The 15,461-nt window shown below is 48.2% G+C and overlaps 1 protein-coding gene across 3 annotated transcripts in view; it reads right to left on the bottom strand.

The window, feature by feature from the left end:
* Nucleotides 1–15,461, bottom strand: part of Map3k13 (mitogen-activated protein kinase kinase kinase 13) — a 183,750-nt gene that overhangs the window by 5,670 nt on the left and 162,619 nt on the right. For all 3 annotated transcript variants that reach the window (XM_028858767.2, XM_028858769.2, XM_037209835.1), the window contains 4 exons: nt 11,565–11,702; nt 4,705–5,455; nt 2,034–2,101; nt 1,127–1,424 (listed from right to left, as the gene is read on the bottom strand). In XM_028858767.2, the coding sequence (XP_028714600.1) occupies nt 1,127–1,424; nt 2,034–2,101; nt 4,705–5,455; nt 11,565–11,702 (1,255 nt within the window). The remainder of the gene's footprint in view (nt 1–1,126; nt 1,425–2,033; nt 2,102–4,704; nt 5,456–11,564; nt 11,703–15,461) is intronic.

The following is a 15,461-nucleotide window of genomic DNA, read 5'->3' as shown; positions in this document are numbered from 1 at the left end:
GGAGAAGGTTACGGAGAACAGGACTACAGGAAGCTGGCAATGCCGACGGTGGCTGTGGCAACTCGCCAGCTCCCTCACATCCCATCTCCATAGCGTTCCAGGGCCGGGTACCACTTACCGTGAGTCCTTTACGTCTGTTCGTCCAGGCTACTCACCTGCTGAAGGAGGTCATTGCTCGTAGATTTGACAGGTACCACACACATTGTAAGGGTAAGGAAACTGACCTTCGGCGAGGTTAAGCGACTTGCCCAGGGTCACATAGTAGGTATGTGGCTGGGGTTTGCATCTAGGCAGTCTGAGTCCAGGGTCTACACCTACAAACACCTCAATCTCCTGGGTCTCCAAAGGCTGTACTAGTCTACAGAAGAAGCACTGCATCTTCTGGGCTGTGGCAATGTCCTCCAGAGGAGAGTGAGGGCAGGAAGGGAAGGACTAGGAGATGGGTGAGGGGTGGGGTGGGGTGGGGTGGGGGTGGGGATTTCGGAACATTTCATGCCTCTGCCTCATTTGTGAGACACTGTCCTTACTCAGAGAACCCCACGCTCCATGTTTTTATTTACTTCGTGGAGGCAGTGTATATGTTATCTACCGACTGAAAATGATAACGACCCCAGGCCTGAACCTACTTGTGCAGTTAGATCTTCTGTCAACTGTGACACAAGCTCGAGTCCTTTGAGAAGAGGAAACCTCACTGGAGAAAAAACACTTTCAGCAGACCGGCCTCGATTAACAATTGATGTGGGAGGACCCAGCCCACTGTGGGTAGTACCACTCCCTGAGCGGGGGGGGGGGGGGGGGGGGGGGGGGGCTTGAGTTGTAAAAAAAAAAAAAAGACAGAAAGAAAGAAAAAAAGCAAGCTGAGGCAGCCGTGGGAGCAAGTCAGCAAGCAGCTGTCCTCTACAGCCGCTGCTTCGGTTTCTGCCTCCGGGCTCCTGCTCCGCTTTGGTTCCCGCCCTGGCTTCTCTCAATGGTGGACGGTGAGCTGTAAGCTGAAATAAACCCTTTCTTCCTCAAGTTGGTTTTTGGTCACCGTGTTTATCACAGCAATGGAAAGCGAACTAGCATAATGCTCCAAACCCAGAGGACCAGGAAGGGCGTAGTGGAGGGAGGAGGGAGAGGTGCCCACCTCGTAGCCACGCTCCTCGGCGCACAGCCTGCCCAGGGACATCTGCGTCTTCACGCGCCGGACCGCGCACTCCTTGTCAGACAGCCCATCCGAGTGGGAGGAGATCTCGATGGGGGCCTCGGGCGTCTGGGACAGCAGGTCGTCCAGTTTCTCTGCCAGGCGGTCTTCCCGTCTGTCAGCCGACTCATCGGGACTGTTTGAGTGGTCACTGGTGTTCCCCTCCTCTCCATCAGACACAGAGAAGTTCTCGGAGCTGAAGGTGGAGTAGGACTGGCAGCTGCTAATACAGCGGTGGGGCCTGGAACAGGGAGAACACAGACTTAACCAGAGGAGGCGTGGCTCCCTGGCTTGTCAATCAGCCAGAGTGACGGGAGCCTGCTAGCTCCTGCCCCCTCCCCAAATTCTCTATTCTTTATCCATCCCTGACATGTGAGGACACAGGAAGAAGGTGGTCTGCAAGCTAGGAAGAAAGCTGTGACTAGGAACGGAATCACTGTCACCACTACCTTGGACTGCCCAGTTCCCACAACTGGGAGAAATATGTGTTGTTCCACAAACCCCCTGGTCTGTGGTATTTGACTGTAGCGGTATGAACAGACTAGCCCAAGGAGACCCACCAGAAACCATCTGAACCACAAACGCGTGCCACCCCTCCCAAACCAGACACTGTGTTCTGGAGTGTGACAGTGTATTCACGCTCCTTGTTGTGAGGTTCTGTGAAAATGAATCTGATGACCTGTGACCTGCTGTGCAGAGCAGCCTGCAGACATGTGAGGGGAAGATGTCAGCGCTTAGTTCAATTTCCCTGTAAAGTGGCTGCAGACAGGTCTCTAGCTGAGCCTCTGAGGCATCCTCAGGAGCTTCCCCAGGACACTGAACAGCGTCACAGGTTTGGGGGGGGCTTTACCTCTGTCTTCGAGGAAATTCCACTTCACTGTCTACTTCCCCTTCCTCTTCCGAGGAGTCATCTCCACTCTGAGGACAAGGAGAGAACAGATTTAATTTTCATTCTAAAGGGGTTTAGTGATAGCTTGCTGAAGGCTTCTTCAAACATCTCCATCCACATCCCAGTAGGGTAGCATACAACTGGAACCCTGTCACTCCAGGGGCTGAGGCAGGTGGACCGAGGGCAGCCCAGGTACATAGAGAGTCCCAAGTCATCCTGAGCTATTTAGTCAAACACTGTCTCAAAAACAAACAAACAACCAAACCCCCAAACAAAACAAACAACTTCCTAATACCAAAGCCAAGCAGCCCAAACCAACACATCCATATGTACCCTCCATTCAGCAGCAGTGCTCCCCGTTTCCATGACAACAGGCCCTTTACCAGGTGCTAGAAGACACAGAAGTTTCCCTTTGCCTTCAGGAGGTGGAGGCCCCATGCAAGTGTCCAGAGGAGAGTGGAGAGGAAGCTGACGAGGTCTTGGATTTGGGACACTGTCCTGTAACTGCCAGTGGTTGTAGGCCTTTCATAGAAATTCCACCTTGAAGGGGCTTTCTAGTTCTGCAAGCCCAGCAAGTGCTTTCCTCTTTCCAAATCAATCGTTTTGCCACTAATACTACAGTCTTGTGAAGATTACGGTGTTTAAATGTCAGTGTTAAATGTCATACAGTGTTAAATGTAAAAACAAGTCGTGTATACTCAACTCCAGAACAGCACTTCCTAAGTGTCTGCAGTCACCACTTTTCAGTTATAAAAAGGTTCTTCATGCATTTTCACTGAGTCCACGCGTTGGCGGGGACAAGGTTGCTCTGGCCGGGGCCACTGAGATGGTTGCTGGGTTCTGTGGCTGATGTGAGTTGGCTGCCTAAGTGAATGGCTGGCTGCTAATCTTCCCCATAGGGAAGATCTCATCTGGCACTAAGGGCAGAAAACCAGCCACAGGGAAGATCAACTGTCCTTACCCCAGCACCACAGTCCCTGGATTACAGTCTCCTAGGAGCTTAGACGGACCCACCACTGAGCCGGTGGAAAGGATCCAAAGGTTGAGAGTAATTTACATTTACAAAAGCCAGTTCTAAAATATCACAATCTTATTCATTGTATTTTGACATGCATTTTTCTTAACAATAGGAAAGACAGGGCTGGAATTAGTAATCCTGATTGCCAAGATGAGCAGTTACATTAGGAACCCCCACAGAAATACATCTTGGGAAAGAGAGGCGAGCCGCTATGGGGTGTGCAGTTCCAACGGAGCTGAACGTGCTCTGTGCTCTAGGGCCTGCAGAGCCATATATGGCATCTAAATGGCAGCAGGGTGGCTCAAAGGCACATGTGACATGGAGTGACTAAGAAAAGGTCTGGGTTTCTTATGCTTTAAAATTGGTCACTGAGCTGGCTACAGAACCGTGTGGGTAAAAGTCAGTGAGCCAGGCTGGCGAGATGGCTGTGGGCAAAGGCATCTGCTGGCTGTGGTGGTGTATGTCTATAATCCTAGCATACAGGAGGCTGAGACAAGAGAATTCTGAGTTTGAGACCAGCTTGGGCTACACAGCAAGACTCTGTCCCCCAAACTGACCAAACCGACCAACTAGCCAACCAGCCATCCTGTACCTTCTAGAGCTCCAGGGGTTGGGGTGGGTGCAGAACGGATGAGCTCACAGTGACCTCGCATGGACCTCTGCTCAGCCAGCAGCAGTGGCACACGTGGAGGACAGAACACAGCTCTGAGACAGCACACAGTCCCCGGCTGTCGCTCCTTTCCCATGAAGTATCTAGTCGACCAAACAAGCTCATCTTACACCCCCTGCCCCTCAGCCATGATGATGAGCTGAAGCAACATTTAGGATCAAATGTGCACCATGTTCCAAACACTTCTCACAACCACCTCTGTTAGAGACCTTAGCAAGGCAAGCTAACATTAAGCAGGCTGCGTTCCCGATGCCATCCTAGATGCTCTCTGCTTCCTAACTCATGTGGTCTTCAAGTCGACCCGCCTGGCAGAGTCCACTGCTGGGCCCTCTGCAGGGACAGTGGTGGATCCCCAGAGGAAACTAAGTGGACGACCCTGGCTTAGATCTCCAACACCACAGGGGGCTGCAAGGCAGCCAGTGGAGAAGACGAACAGGTTTCACGATTCAAGACTAGCTGGGTCAAGACGGCTGCTAACGTTATACTGTAAAGAGCATTGGTGCCCAGGAGATTAAGAAGCTCCAGCTTTAAAAAGCTATGTCGTCAAACAGATGCAGGAATGTCAGGTGACAGTTCACTGTGTGTCTTCTCCAAGACCATGTCTGCCACTGTGCACCAGGAATCTCCACTTCCTAAACTGCCTTGGGCCACCCCTCAAGCTTGGAGATCTAGGACAATAGTTTGCAAACATTTTGACTATATGTCTTTAATATATGGTTATCCTGGTCTCCCAGTTCAGTAATCCCTCAAATCAACTCCCTGACCCGCCACTGGAACACCACGGAGGGAGAAGTCAGTCTTTAGAACAAAAGAAACATCTGTGCTCTGTTGGCTCACCCTTTCCCAAAGGCACACCTTTTAATGTCCAGCTTTATAATGTGCACCACATGATTGACTCTGACATCATTTGATGGCAGTGACGGGCTACTCTCGTCATACCTTACCTTCTGAAGGGGCCGTGTCTTTTGAGGTAGCATTGGGGGTGTGAACTGATGAGAAATACCAGATTGACAGCCATTGAATCCATTTGCCTCCATTCTCTCGGAGTCTTGGGCATTTCCTGAAAGAGGATTGTGTGCTGGTGAACTGGAACAGTCTGGGCTGCTTCCCACTGGCTCAGTGGTGGGAACATCTAAAGATCCAGAATGCTCTGGCCTGCACTGGAGACAGGGATCATAGGCTTCGGTCTGACAGCAGCCCCAGGGTCCAGCTTGCTCAAGTTCAGAACCCCTCCAGCAATCTGCCGCCATGGCTGTGGAGATGAGGTCCGGGCTGGAGCCAGGCATCTGTCTTTGAGCATGGTTGCTGAGTGGACTCCGCAGGGCTGCTGCGGGGCCAAAATACCTCAGGTTGTTGGCACAGGTTGCAATGTCCTGCCCATGCATATTGAGTCGGGGATGGCGGCTCTGAGGCAGGGCAGAAGGGGGTTGCTGGTATTGCTGCTGGAGAGAAGGGCAGGGAGCCTGAGCGTGATGCAGGTAAGTGGGGTGGGGTGAGTTTTCCTGGGTCGGCTGGCTTTTCAAGATTGCTGCAAAGTCACTATGGCTGCCTCGACTATTCCCTCGGCGGTGACGAGGTTTGCTTCGGTATCGGCTCTTGCTGCTTGACGTGGACATTTTGGGACTTCCAGACAGAGGGGATGCAGTGGGAGCCACCTCTGCACTGGGGATACCTTCAGATCGTAATAGGTCTGGCCTGGGAAGAAGAACAGATTTGTTTCAAACACATCAAAACATGTTTAGCACTGGGGTAAAATGCGCCAAGTTTTAGACTACACCCTTGGGTTGTAGATTTGTGACTCTGGGGATCAAATCCGGTGTCTTGTGCCTGTTAGGCAAGTGCCTTACTGTTCAGCTATATGCCTAGGCCTACACACTTTGTTGTTATTGTGTGTCTGTTTGTTTGAGATAGGATCTTACTCTGTAGCCCAGGCTAGTCCCAAACTCATGGCAATCTTCCTGCTTCAGCCTCCTGAGTACTGGACCCAGTACTGTGAGCCACCCACCTGGTTTCACATACCCTTTCGGTCAGCATTCACCGACACAGGGATTTATCCAATAGAGACAGCAGGTGTACACAGAGAGCTGCTTAATGATACAGGACAGCACTGTTTAAAACAGCAGACCTGGGAAACAATCTACATGTCCACGCCCAGTGATTTCTTTCTAAAATCTAATTATTCTTGTGGGAGGTACACAGGGTGTGTGTGTGTGTATGTGTGTGTGTGTGTGTGTGTGTGTGTGTTCGTGTGCTCCATGGTGCATGTATGGAGGACAGAGCATAACTTTGGGGCGTCAGTTCTCTCCTTCTACCGTGGGATCTGGGGACTGAACTCAGGTCATCAGGCTTGCATGGTGTTATCAGCTGGGCCGTCTTACTGGCAGCTTCTATTCCTCTGGATTCTGGGTCACTAGCTTTGTTCTACAAGGTCCTTAATGTCTTCCTTGTGATCTTGGCTGTCAGCCTGGTACCCTCACAGCAAGGTATGGGCGTGGGAGGTTGCTCACATCAGACATCTGTCTAATACATCTGGGCATGTTGTCTATCCCAAAGGAAAGAGGTATATGGTACCACAGAACAAACCTCAGGCTCATATGCAAGATCTAAAATGCTCAAGGAGTTTGGTCTAGACACGGTCTACTGGAAAGATCCATCCTGTATATAGCAGGTAATCAATAAATCCTAAAGGCAGGCAGGAAAGGAGGGGTCTGAGAGGGAGAAAGAGCCGGGGGATAGACAAAGGCAGCAAGAAAGGGCTGGTGAGAAGCCACAGTGGATTCTACTTTTCCTCCCTTGAGACAGGGTCCCCCAGCTCAGGCTGGTCTTGAACTTGGTTGAGGATCACCTTGAGCTAATCATCCTGCTTCTACCTCCTCAGTGCTGCAACCGAAGGCGCATGTCACTGTGCCTGCTTGTGCCCCCCTGGGCACTGAAACGGGGGCTTGGTGGGTGCTGTAAGAGCACTCTAGCACCTGGGTACACCCCCAACCTCACCTGGGTACACCCCCAACCTAATGTTCTACTTCCATCCTAACGGGAGGAGGCCTCACTCAGTGTCCCAGTGCCCACAGGACCAGTTGTAGAGGTCACATGCAGGAGGAGGCCAGAGCATGAAAGGAGATCTCAGCCCACATGTAAACCAGGTTTCTGCGCTGATGGATGGATTCAGGATCTCTTCTCTCTTGCCACACAGCAGCACTCTGTCTTCAGGATCAGACAGGACACAAACCAGCAGGATATTTTAGAGCTCGAAGGTCCACACATTCCTTTTTTAAGCAGCAGAAACACCCTCTCGGCTAATTATGAGGCACCCAGATGTGGCGGCCTTGGTTGGGAGAGGGCAGGCAGCAGCCCCTTCTGCATGCTGCCCTAGTCCCTCCCCACTCGGTGGTAGCATCGGGGACACCACTGTTCAAGCCCCAGAGCACTGCAAACAGGCACCGCCGCTGGTCAGCTTGAGCTGTAGAGAGGACCCGGATGGAAGAGGTTCAAGGGCTTCTACTGAGACAAGGGAGTCCTCCAGGGCTGGGCCAGAGGCATGCACTTTCAAGGTAACAGGCTGCCGTGGCATCCAAAGGAGAGTTGAGAACTGTCCCAAGATAGGAGACAGGCAAAGCCCACGGAGCAACCTTGCTCTCCCACTTCACACTAGGTAAAGTGCCTGGCTCCCCCGGTTACACCAGCCACTTCATAGCTGCATTCAGTATCACAAAGAGGAGCTGATTCTTTGACCTGGGAGACTTTTACTCCAGGGCAGAGCTCTTTCCTGGCTCAAGCTTCTCTTTCAGACAGGCCAGGAGGGCCAACCACGAAACTGTGATGGCAGATCTTGGTTATCATTTGACATATCGTCCCAAGAGGGACCCTTTACTGAAGAATTACCTCTATCAGATTTGCCTGTGGCTGTAGCCATGAGGTATTTTTTTAATTATTAGCTGATAGATTAGAGCCCCGTCTACCGCAGCTAGGCATTCCTAGACACATGGCCTGGGCTGTATAAGAAAGGTTTCTGATTGCAAGCCTGGAAGGAAGCCAGTAAGCAGTGTTCCTCCACGATCTCTGCTTGAGTCCTGCCTTGGCTGCCCTGGACCATTGGCTGTAACCGGTAAGCCAAAAACCAAACAAACAAAAAACCTTTTCCCCCCAAGTTGGTTTTGGTCAATGTTTTATCATAGCAATGGAAAGCAAATAGAACCGCACCCAATTCCCTTCTAGTTCTTGACTAAATGGTAAGCTAAGATGGAGACTTCAGATGCTACCTGGGCTCTTCTCTCTGATCTCTCCCAAGGTCTCTGAATCTCTACCTTGGAAATGACTGAAGTATCTAATGATCGACAACCTCCACCCTGAAGGTACAGCCAGGCAACAAGGACAGTGCCAGCTGCCACTGGAAACAGTTTCTCAACTCTTGATGGTCAGGGCAATAAGTTAATAGAGACTTGGAACTAGCTCGTGATGTGGTCCTTAGTAGTTAGGATCTCAGTAGTTGTACTACTATGTTAGAATGTTCACTATCCACACAGCCTTCTGAAACACTCTTGGCACTCAGGAAATAAGAAAACAACTGACAAGCTGGACCTCATGAAGTTAAAAAGTGTCTCCACAACCCACAACAAAGGAAACAAGTTAACTGAATGAAGGGGCAGCCTTCAGAACAGAAGTAAAAGTCTTTGCCTGCTAAAGACCTGACAGAGGATCAATATGGGAATATACAAAGAGCCCCCAAAACAAACAAGAACATAAGTGACCAAAAAAAAAAAAAAAAAAAAAAAGAAAGAAAGAAAGAAAGGCTAAGGAACTGAACTTAACATCTTCGGAAGAAGAAATACAAATGGCCGATAAAGACTAAACAAAGCTGACTGGGCTGGGGAGACAGCTCAGTCAGCAAGGCGCTTCCCACAGAAAGAGGAGCTGAGTCTGATCCCCAGCACCCATGTTTAAAAAAGAAGCCAGGTGTGGCTGCATGGTCAGCTTTGGGGGGGAGGGGTTGGGGGAGGGGAAGGCAGAGACAGGTAGACCTGGGACTCACTGGCCAGCCAGCCTACTTAGCAGACTCCAGGCCAGTGTGAGACCCTGTCTCAAAAGAATGATGTGGATGTCATCTGAGGAGCAACAGTCAAGAATGACCTCTCTCCATACACACATACATACATGTGCACCTGTACACATGGGCACACCTATGTACACACACACACACACACACACACACTGAAAAAACAGCGGCTCACACCCTTAGCCACCAGGGAAATGCCAACTGAAACTGCTCTGAAATTCCTCTCACCTCAGTTAGTGACGATCGAGAAAACGAATGCCCACAAATGCTGGCAAGGGTGTGGAGAAAGGGACTCATTCACGATTGGTGGGAGTGGAGACGGTGTAGCCACAGTGGAAAGCAAGAGCTCCTCCAAAAGCTAGAACTAGAATTACCACACGCCCTGGTGTTAGCACTCCTGTGATACACCTACCACAGAGACACATGCACACACGTGTTCACTGCAGCTCGACTCACAGCAGGCGGGAAATGGAAGCAGTCCACACACACATCAACAGAAGGGAGGAGGATGGAAATGAGGTACATATGCACAATGGAATTTTATTCAGCTGTGAAGAAAAATGAAATTATGAAAAATTCAGGAAAATGGATGGATCTGAAAAATATTATATTTAGTGAGGTAACCCAGGCTCAGAAAGACAAACTCCCCATGTTCTCTGTCATATATGGATCCCGGCTTCGAACGTAGACAGATGTATTTGTATGAATGAGCATGTGTGGAGGTCAGAAAACTAGAAAGGGGCCCCTGAGAGTCAGGGGAAACGCTTTGGGGAGAAAAGGGGGGGGGGCGGTTTACAGAACACATCTGATAGGAGTGTGGAGGGGAGATTACGAAGGGTGGAAGGGTTTAAGCAGGGATGGGGAGCATGGAGATGGGACAGAATGTTGTGTGATACCTTGTTTGTGTTCTGACAAATAAAGCTTGCCTGGACATCAGAGGGTGGAGCTGGCCACTAGTTAACCATAGAGGCTCGGCAGTGGTGGCACACACCTTTAATCCTAGCACTTGGGAGGAGAAGCAGGAAGATCAGGAGTTCAAGGCCATCCTGGGCTACAGAGATTGAACCAGTCTAAAAGAGAAACAGGGCTGGGTGGTGGTGACACACACCTTTAATCCCAGCACTTGGGATCTCATGCCTTTGATCCCAGCACTTGGCAGGTGGAAATAGGAATATAAGGTGGGTAGAGACAGGATCTCAGTCCATTCAGTCTGAGGATTCCTAGAGACAGGATCATCCGCCTATTAGGTCTGAGATTTCATAGAGGTAAGAAGTTTGTGATGGCTGCTGCTCTGCTTCTCTGATCTTTCAGCTTTTATCCCAATATCTGACTGCAGGTTTTCCTTGATTGTTAAGACTAATTAGGATCATGCTTCAAGGTAGGGAAGAGGAGAGAGAAGAGAATTGCAGGGAAAGTCAACCAAATCTAAGAATGTATGAAAACGTCATAAAAAAAAAAAAAAAAAAAAAAAACCCTTACTACTTTCTAAGTTAATAAATATTTAAAAGTTAGAGAAACATTCTTGGCTTGTGTTTCTCCTTCCCATTTTCTTATTGCATTTGGTTTGAGTCTTACAAGCCCAGGACATTCTCTCCTTTATAGCAACCTGTCTGGGATAGAGCCAGTTCTCTGGCATGTCAGAATTATAAGGCTCCACAGCATTTGTTAATTCTAAAAAGGAGTGAAAAAGTATTCTGTTTTGGAAGGTGCATTGAACTTGGGGCCCCACACAGCTAAACATACATTCTACGCAGAGATGTAACTCCACTGAGATTAAACCAGTGTAAAGCCAGTGTTATAAATGGGGAAAGAAGCTAGGCATGGTGATGCACACCTTTAATCCCAGCACTCAGGAGGCAGAGGCACGTGGATCTCTGAGTTCGAGGCCAGCCTGGTCTACAGAGAAAGTTTGAGGACATCCAGGGCTACACAGAAAAACCCTGTCTAGAAAAACCAAAACATAAAAACAAACAAACAAACAGGGAAAGAATGATCTCTTAAAAACTAAACCCTGCTTTTGCACACCAGTGCCCTAAAGGTGATTTCACACTATTCAGACTTCACAGTGAGGTGTGATCACACATGTTTGTTACTCTGGCTACTTAAGAGATTGAGACAGGAGGACATTAATGAGTATGAGGCCAGTGTGGGTGACTGCCTAGCAAACAAACGAACAGAACCAAAACAAAAGCCATAAAAATTCCGCACAGAGGTAGAGTATGGGGAACCACTCAGCTAGGTGTACATAATTATCAATGCCCTGTTTTTATTTTTGGTGGTGAGTTTCACGTTATTAAGAAGAGCTAAGTAAACACATTGATAAAATATGCACAGACCACTGTGTCAAAAATAAAGAATTACGATTAACTCAGTTGTTTCTAAGGGCTATAAGAATAGAAAGAAATCCCATGTAACAGAATGATACCATTTACCCATGCGGATACTGGATTTGAAAAGGCCGAGTGACCTGGCCCAAGGCACACACTTATAAAGCAGAACTGGAGTTTCAAACAGTCCGACTGTCCCTGTTGTAATACATCCCTGTCCTGTATTTGGTGCTAAAACAGAGTGCCCCAGGCAGTAAAAACGAGACTCCTGGGGTCTGTGCCATGCTCTCTCATCTCCCTACTTGGTTTTACCACAGGCCATGAGCTGCTGGTGAGCTACAGAAAGGCCACAATATCTGGGACTGCCCTTTTGCAGGTGACCCCATTCAGCGAAACGTCAGCTGGATGGATGCAGTTTTCTCACCGTTTAGTCTGAACTCCAGCCTTGTGGGGCACACCCTTCCTTTTCATGAGTTTCTCCATGGCATTGGGGTGGATTATTGGACGGACAGGGTATCGCTTGTAGGTCCCAGGATACTTTTTTTCCACCGCTTGCTCTCTCCTGTGGGACGAAGAAAAAAACCACTCTTTGGTTTTGGTAGACAGAAAGGCAGGACAGAGATGATCTAAGATGGTACCATGGGAGACCCTGATGGCCTGAGGTTTTAGTCTACCATAGCCTGCTAGCTGTCTCTGAGCTCGGCAACATGGACAACTTCCACCTCCTCACCCCAGGAAGGCGCCCTGTTCTCTACCTGACCTTACTTGGAGACTGTCTCTAGGCCCAGATGTCCAACTTACCTCTAGTATGACCCTGGATACAGTTCCCTGCAGAAGCTTCTCCCTGCTGCCCATATGGTAACTAGACATAGTGCTGGGAACATTACTATAGGACTGTGATTCCACGTATGATAACTAAGACTTGTCCTAGGAGCTTTATGATAGGAGCGTGCTGTTTAATGCAAATTAGGCGATTCCCCAGCCACTGCCCCATCCTTTATCTCTCCCCTCACTCTGGAATACAGTTGAGCTGACTCACTGAAGTTATATACTGGACAGAGATCTCCACTGTGCTCACGGGCTGTTCAGAGCTCTTTGTAATCGCTTCTGTCCCTTGTCCTCATGGCCTGGTGGCCAACAGGCTGTGAGGAAAAAGGGGAACCCCACAACTGTGGAACCGGAAGACGCCCTCCTAGTCCCCTACCTACTGAAGAGGAAAAACAGAATCTAATCAGGGGGTTGCTAACCAGAGCACTATATTAAGCATCCTCTACAGAACAAGTGGGCACTGGGGATATGGCTTGGTGGTTAAGTGCACTGGCTGCTCTTCCAGAGGACCTGAGTTCAATTCCCAACACCCATGTTAGGTAGTTCAACTGTCTATAACTCCAGATCCAATGTGGCAGAGAACTAAGCAGAATTCCCAAAAGATGAAACACAAATGGATGAGAAACATTTTTAAGAAATGTTCAACATCCTTAGACATCAGGGAAATGCAAATAAAAACCTCTTTGAAATTTCATCTTACCCTAATTAGAACATATACAACTAAAAAAGAAAAGAGAAACCAAACCAAAACAACAACAAAAGAACGCCCCCCCCCCCAAATAAATGATAACAAATGCTGGCGTCGCTGTAGGTGAAGGAGAACACTCATTCACCGCTGTTGGGAGTGCAAACTGGTGTACCCACTACGGAAGTCAGTGTGAAGTTTCCTCAAAAAGCGAGAGAGATCTATCACATGACTCAGCCATACTGTTCTTGCTCCATACCCTACTCTAAAGATGCCCACTCGTCCAGGCTCAGTGCTGCGCTAGTCACAATCTCCAGGAGATGGAAACAGCCTAGACATCCATGAATAAGTGAGTAATGAAAAGGGGTTACATTTACACAATGGTATATTATTCAGCTATTACGAAAAAATGAGATGGGGCTGGAGAGATGGCTGAGTAGTTAAGAGCACTGGCTACTCTTCTGGAGGTCCTAGGTTTGATTCCCAGCAACCACATGGTGGCTCACAACCATCTGTAACTCCAGGATCTGATGCCTTCTTCTGTCCTCTATGGGCACTCTATGCACTTGGTGCACAGACATAGGCACAGGCAAAATAACCATAATATACATACAATTTAAAAAAAAGAAAAGAAAACTGGAAAAACCTTAAAATGAAGAAAAACAATATGAAATTGGCCGGGAAATGGATGGAGCTGGAAATAATCATACTGAGTGAGGTGACTAACCTTTGTCTCATTTGTGGATGCTAGCACTGAATTTTCAGATAGGTACATTTCATTTAGAATATTCACAGAGGTCAGGGAAATAATAAGAGGGTAAGGGGGTGCTTTAAGGCAGAGGATATTAAAAGCAGTGGTATAAAAGCTTAAGAGGATGAGCATAACAGGATGGGTTAAAGTGGCATGGGGAATGGGAGAGCAGGGTAAAGGAGGGAATATGGGGAGGGATACATAACTCTAGAAACTCTTCAAAACAGACAAATGGAAACCAACCCACTACTGTAGAAGCTCTCTCTCTCTCTCTCTCTCTCTCTCTCTCTCTCTCTGGTGTGTATGTGTGTGTATGCATGTGTGTGTGTGTGTGTGTGTGTGTGTGTGTGTGTGTGTGAGAGAGAGAGAGAGAGAGAGAGAGAGAGAGAGAGAGAGAGAGAGAGAGAGAGAGAGATTACGTATAAAGATTCAACAATGCTCTTACTAGACATCACAGGCTAACAAATAAAAAGCTTAGTGCCAGGAATAGGTTACTTCTTTTGTAGTTTGGGCTCCATTGAGATTCCATAGATCCAAAACATTATAGGCTATTACAACCTATTGCCAATGCTTTGGGTTTACCCTCCAGAACCTGACAGTAAGACCCTATTGCTGAAGAACTTGTACTCGAATCATAGAGCACAGAAGTATGAAGCTGGTACTGATGTGGAAGCTTCATCTCTAGCTCTCATAGTGCTGGAAGGTCCCACGTATGCTAGTGGAAGAGGAAAGTAGTTGCAGTCTTGCCTGCTGTGAACCCTGAGACCTACAATAATGACCAGTGTGGCAAGGCATGCCTGCTCATGCCTGCTGGTGCAACGGTGGTACAAACAGCACAGGAGTAACCACCTCTTTCTCACTCGGACTGAAGTCCCTCCCACTCCATTATCTGAAGCCCACGCTGGCATCATCGTCAGGCCAAGCAGCTCTGGCTACACAGGCCATAGGCCTAGGGGAGAACCTCCTACTATTCTGCTAAATGGACAGAGTATTAAACTGACTCCTAATGACTTCTCCTTATACCTATAGATGTATGCACCTCTCAGCTCTCCTCTGAGAAGCTTCCAGTTGAAGTAGATGGTGATTAACACAGAGACCTGCAGCTAGCTGTTGTGGAATGTTCGTTCATTCCTAAATGGAACATAAGTATCATACCCTGTCTCAAGGCTCAGAGATCATGGAGGAATAAGGGGTAAAGAGACGGTAGGAGACAGAGGTGGGGAACAAATACGAGAAAACAGTGTTCTCTGGACACAAGAGGACAGTTGCACACATGAATTTAAACTGGCTATGACAGCGTGCATATGCCCTGTGCAAGCTCAAGCCAGATCAAATCCTAGCAAGGAGAGAGGAATTTGACATGATGTCCCATTCTGAAGCCAAGGAGCTGCTGGCAATTGATAGCTGCCCAAAGAGGGAGAACTGGATTTCTTTAAGAGTGGCCATAGGGGGCATAAAGCTGGTTTAGTGAAGCATTAATTTAATTAATCTTATTAATAAAAAATCAGGAGTCAGATATTGGGGTGAAGACTTGAAAGATCAGAGAAGCAGGGGAGCAGCCACAGTTGGTTCTGTGGTTCCTCTGCGTTCCTCCATCCAAAAGGACTGAGATCCTCTCTCCACCCCACCTTATCACTTCCTATCTCCTCTCTGTCTACAATCCTCCAAAACTCTATGGTTAATTTTGTTCTGCTAGTGGCTAGCTCTGCCCTCTGACTCCAAGCAAGCTTTATTTGTCAGAACACAGTCAAACTATCACACAACATTTCCCCCTTTTTGTCTAAATAAAATGTTAGGTTTTTTTTTTTTTTTTTAAGATTTATTTATTATGTATATAGTGTTCTGCCTGCAGGCCAGAAGAGGGCATCAGATCCCATTATAGAAGGTTGTGAGCCATTATGTGGTTGCTGAGAATTGAACTCAGGACTTCTGGAAGAGCGGTCAGTGCTTTTAACCTCTGAGCCATCAACCCTCCAGCCCAAAGGTTTTTTGTTTGTTTGTTTGTTTGTTTGTTTGTTTGTTTGTTTGTTTCAAAACAGGGTTTCTCTGTGTTGTTT

Source organism: Peromyscus leucopus, chromosome 12 (assembly GCF_004664715.2).
Source record: "Peromyscus leucopus breed LL Stock chromosome 12, UCI_PerLeu_2.1, whole genome shotgun sequence".
NCBI classification, from domain to species: Eukaryota; Metazoa; Chordata; class Mammalia; order Rodentia; family Cricetidae; genus Peromyscus; species Peromyscus leucopus.
This window is presented reverse-complemented; position numbering and strand designations above follow the sequence as displayed.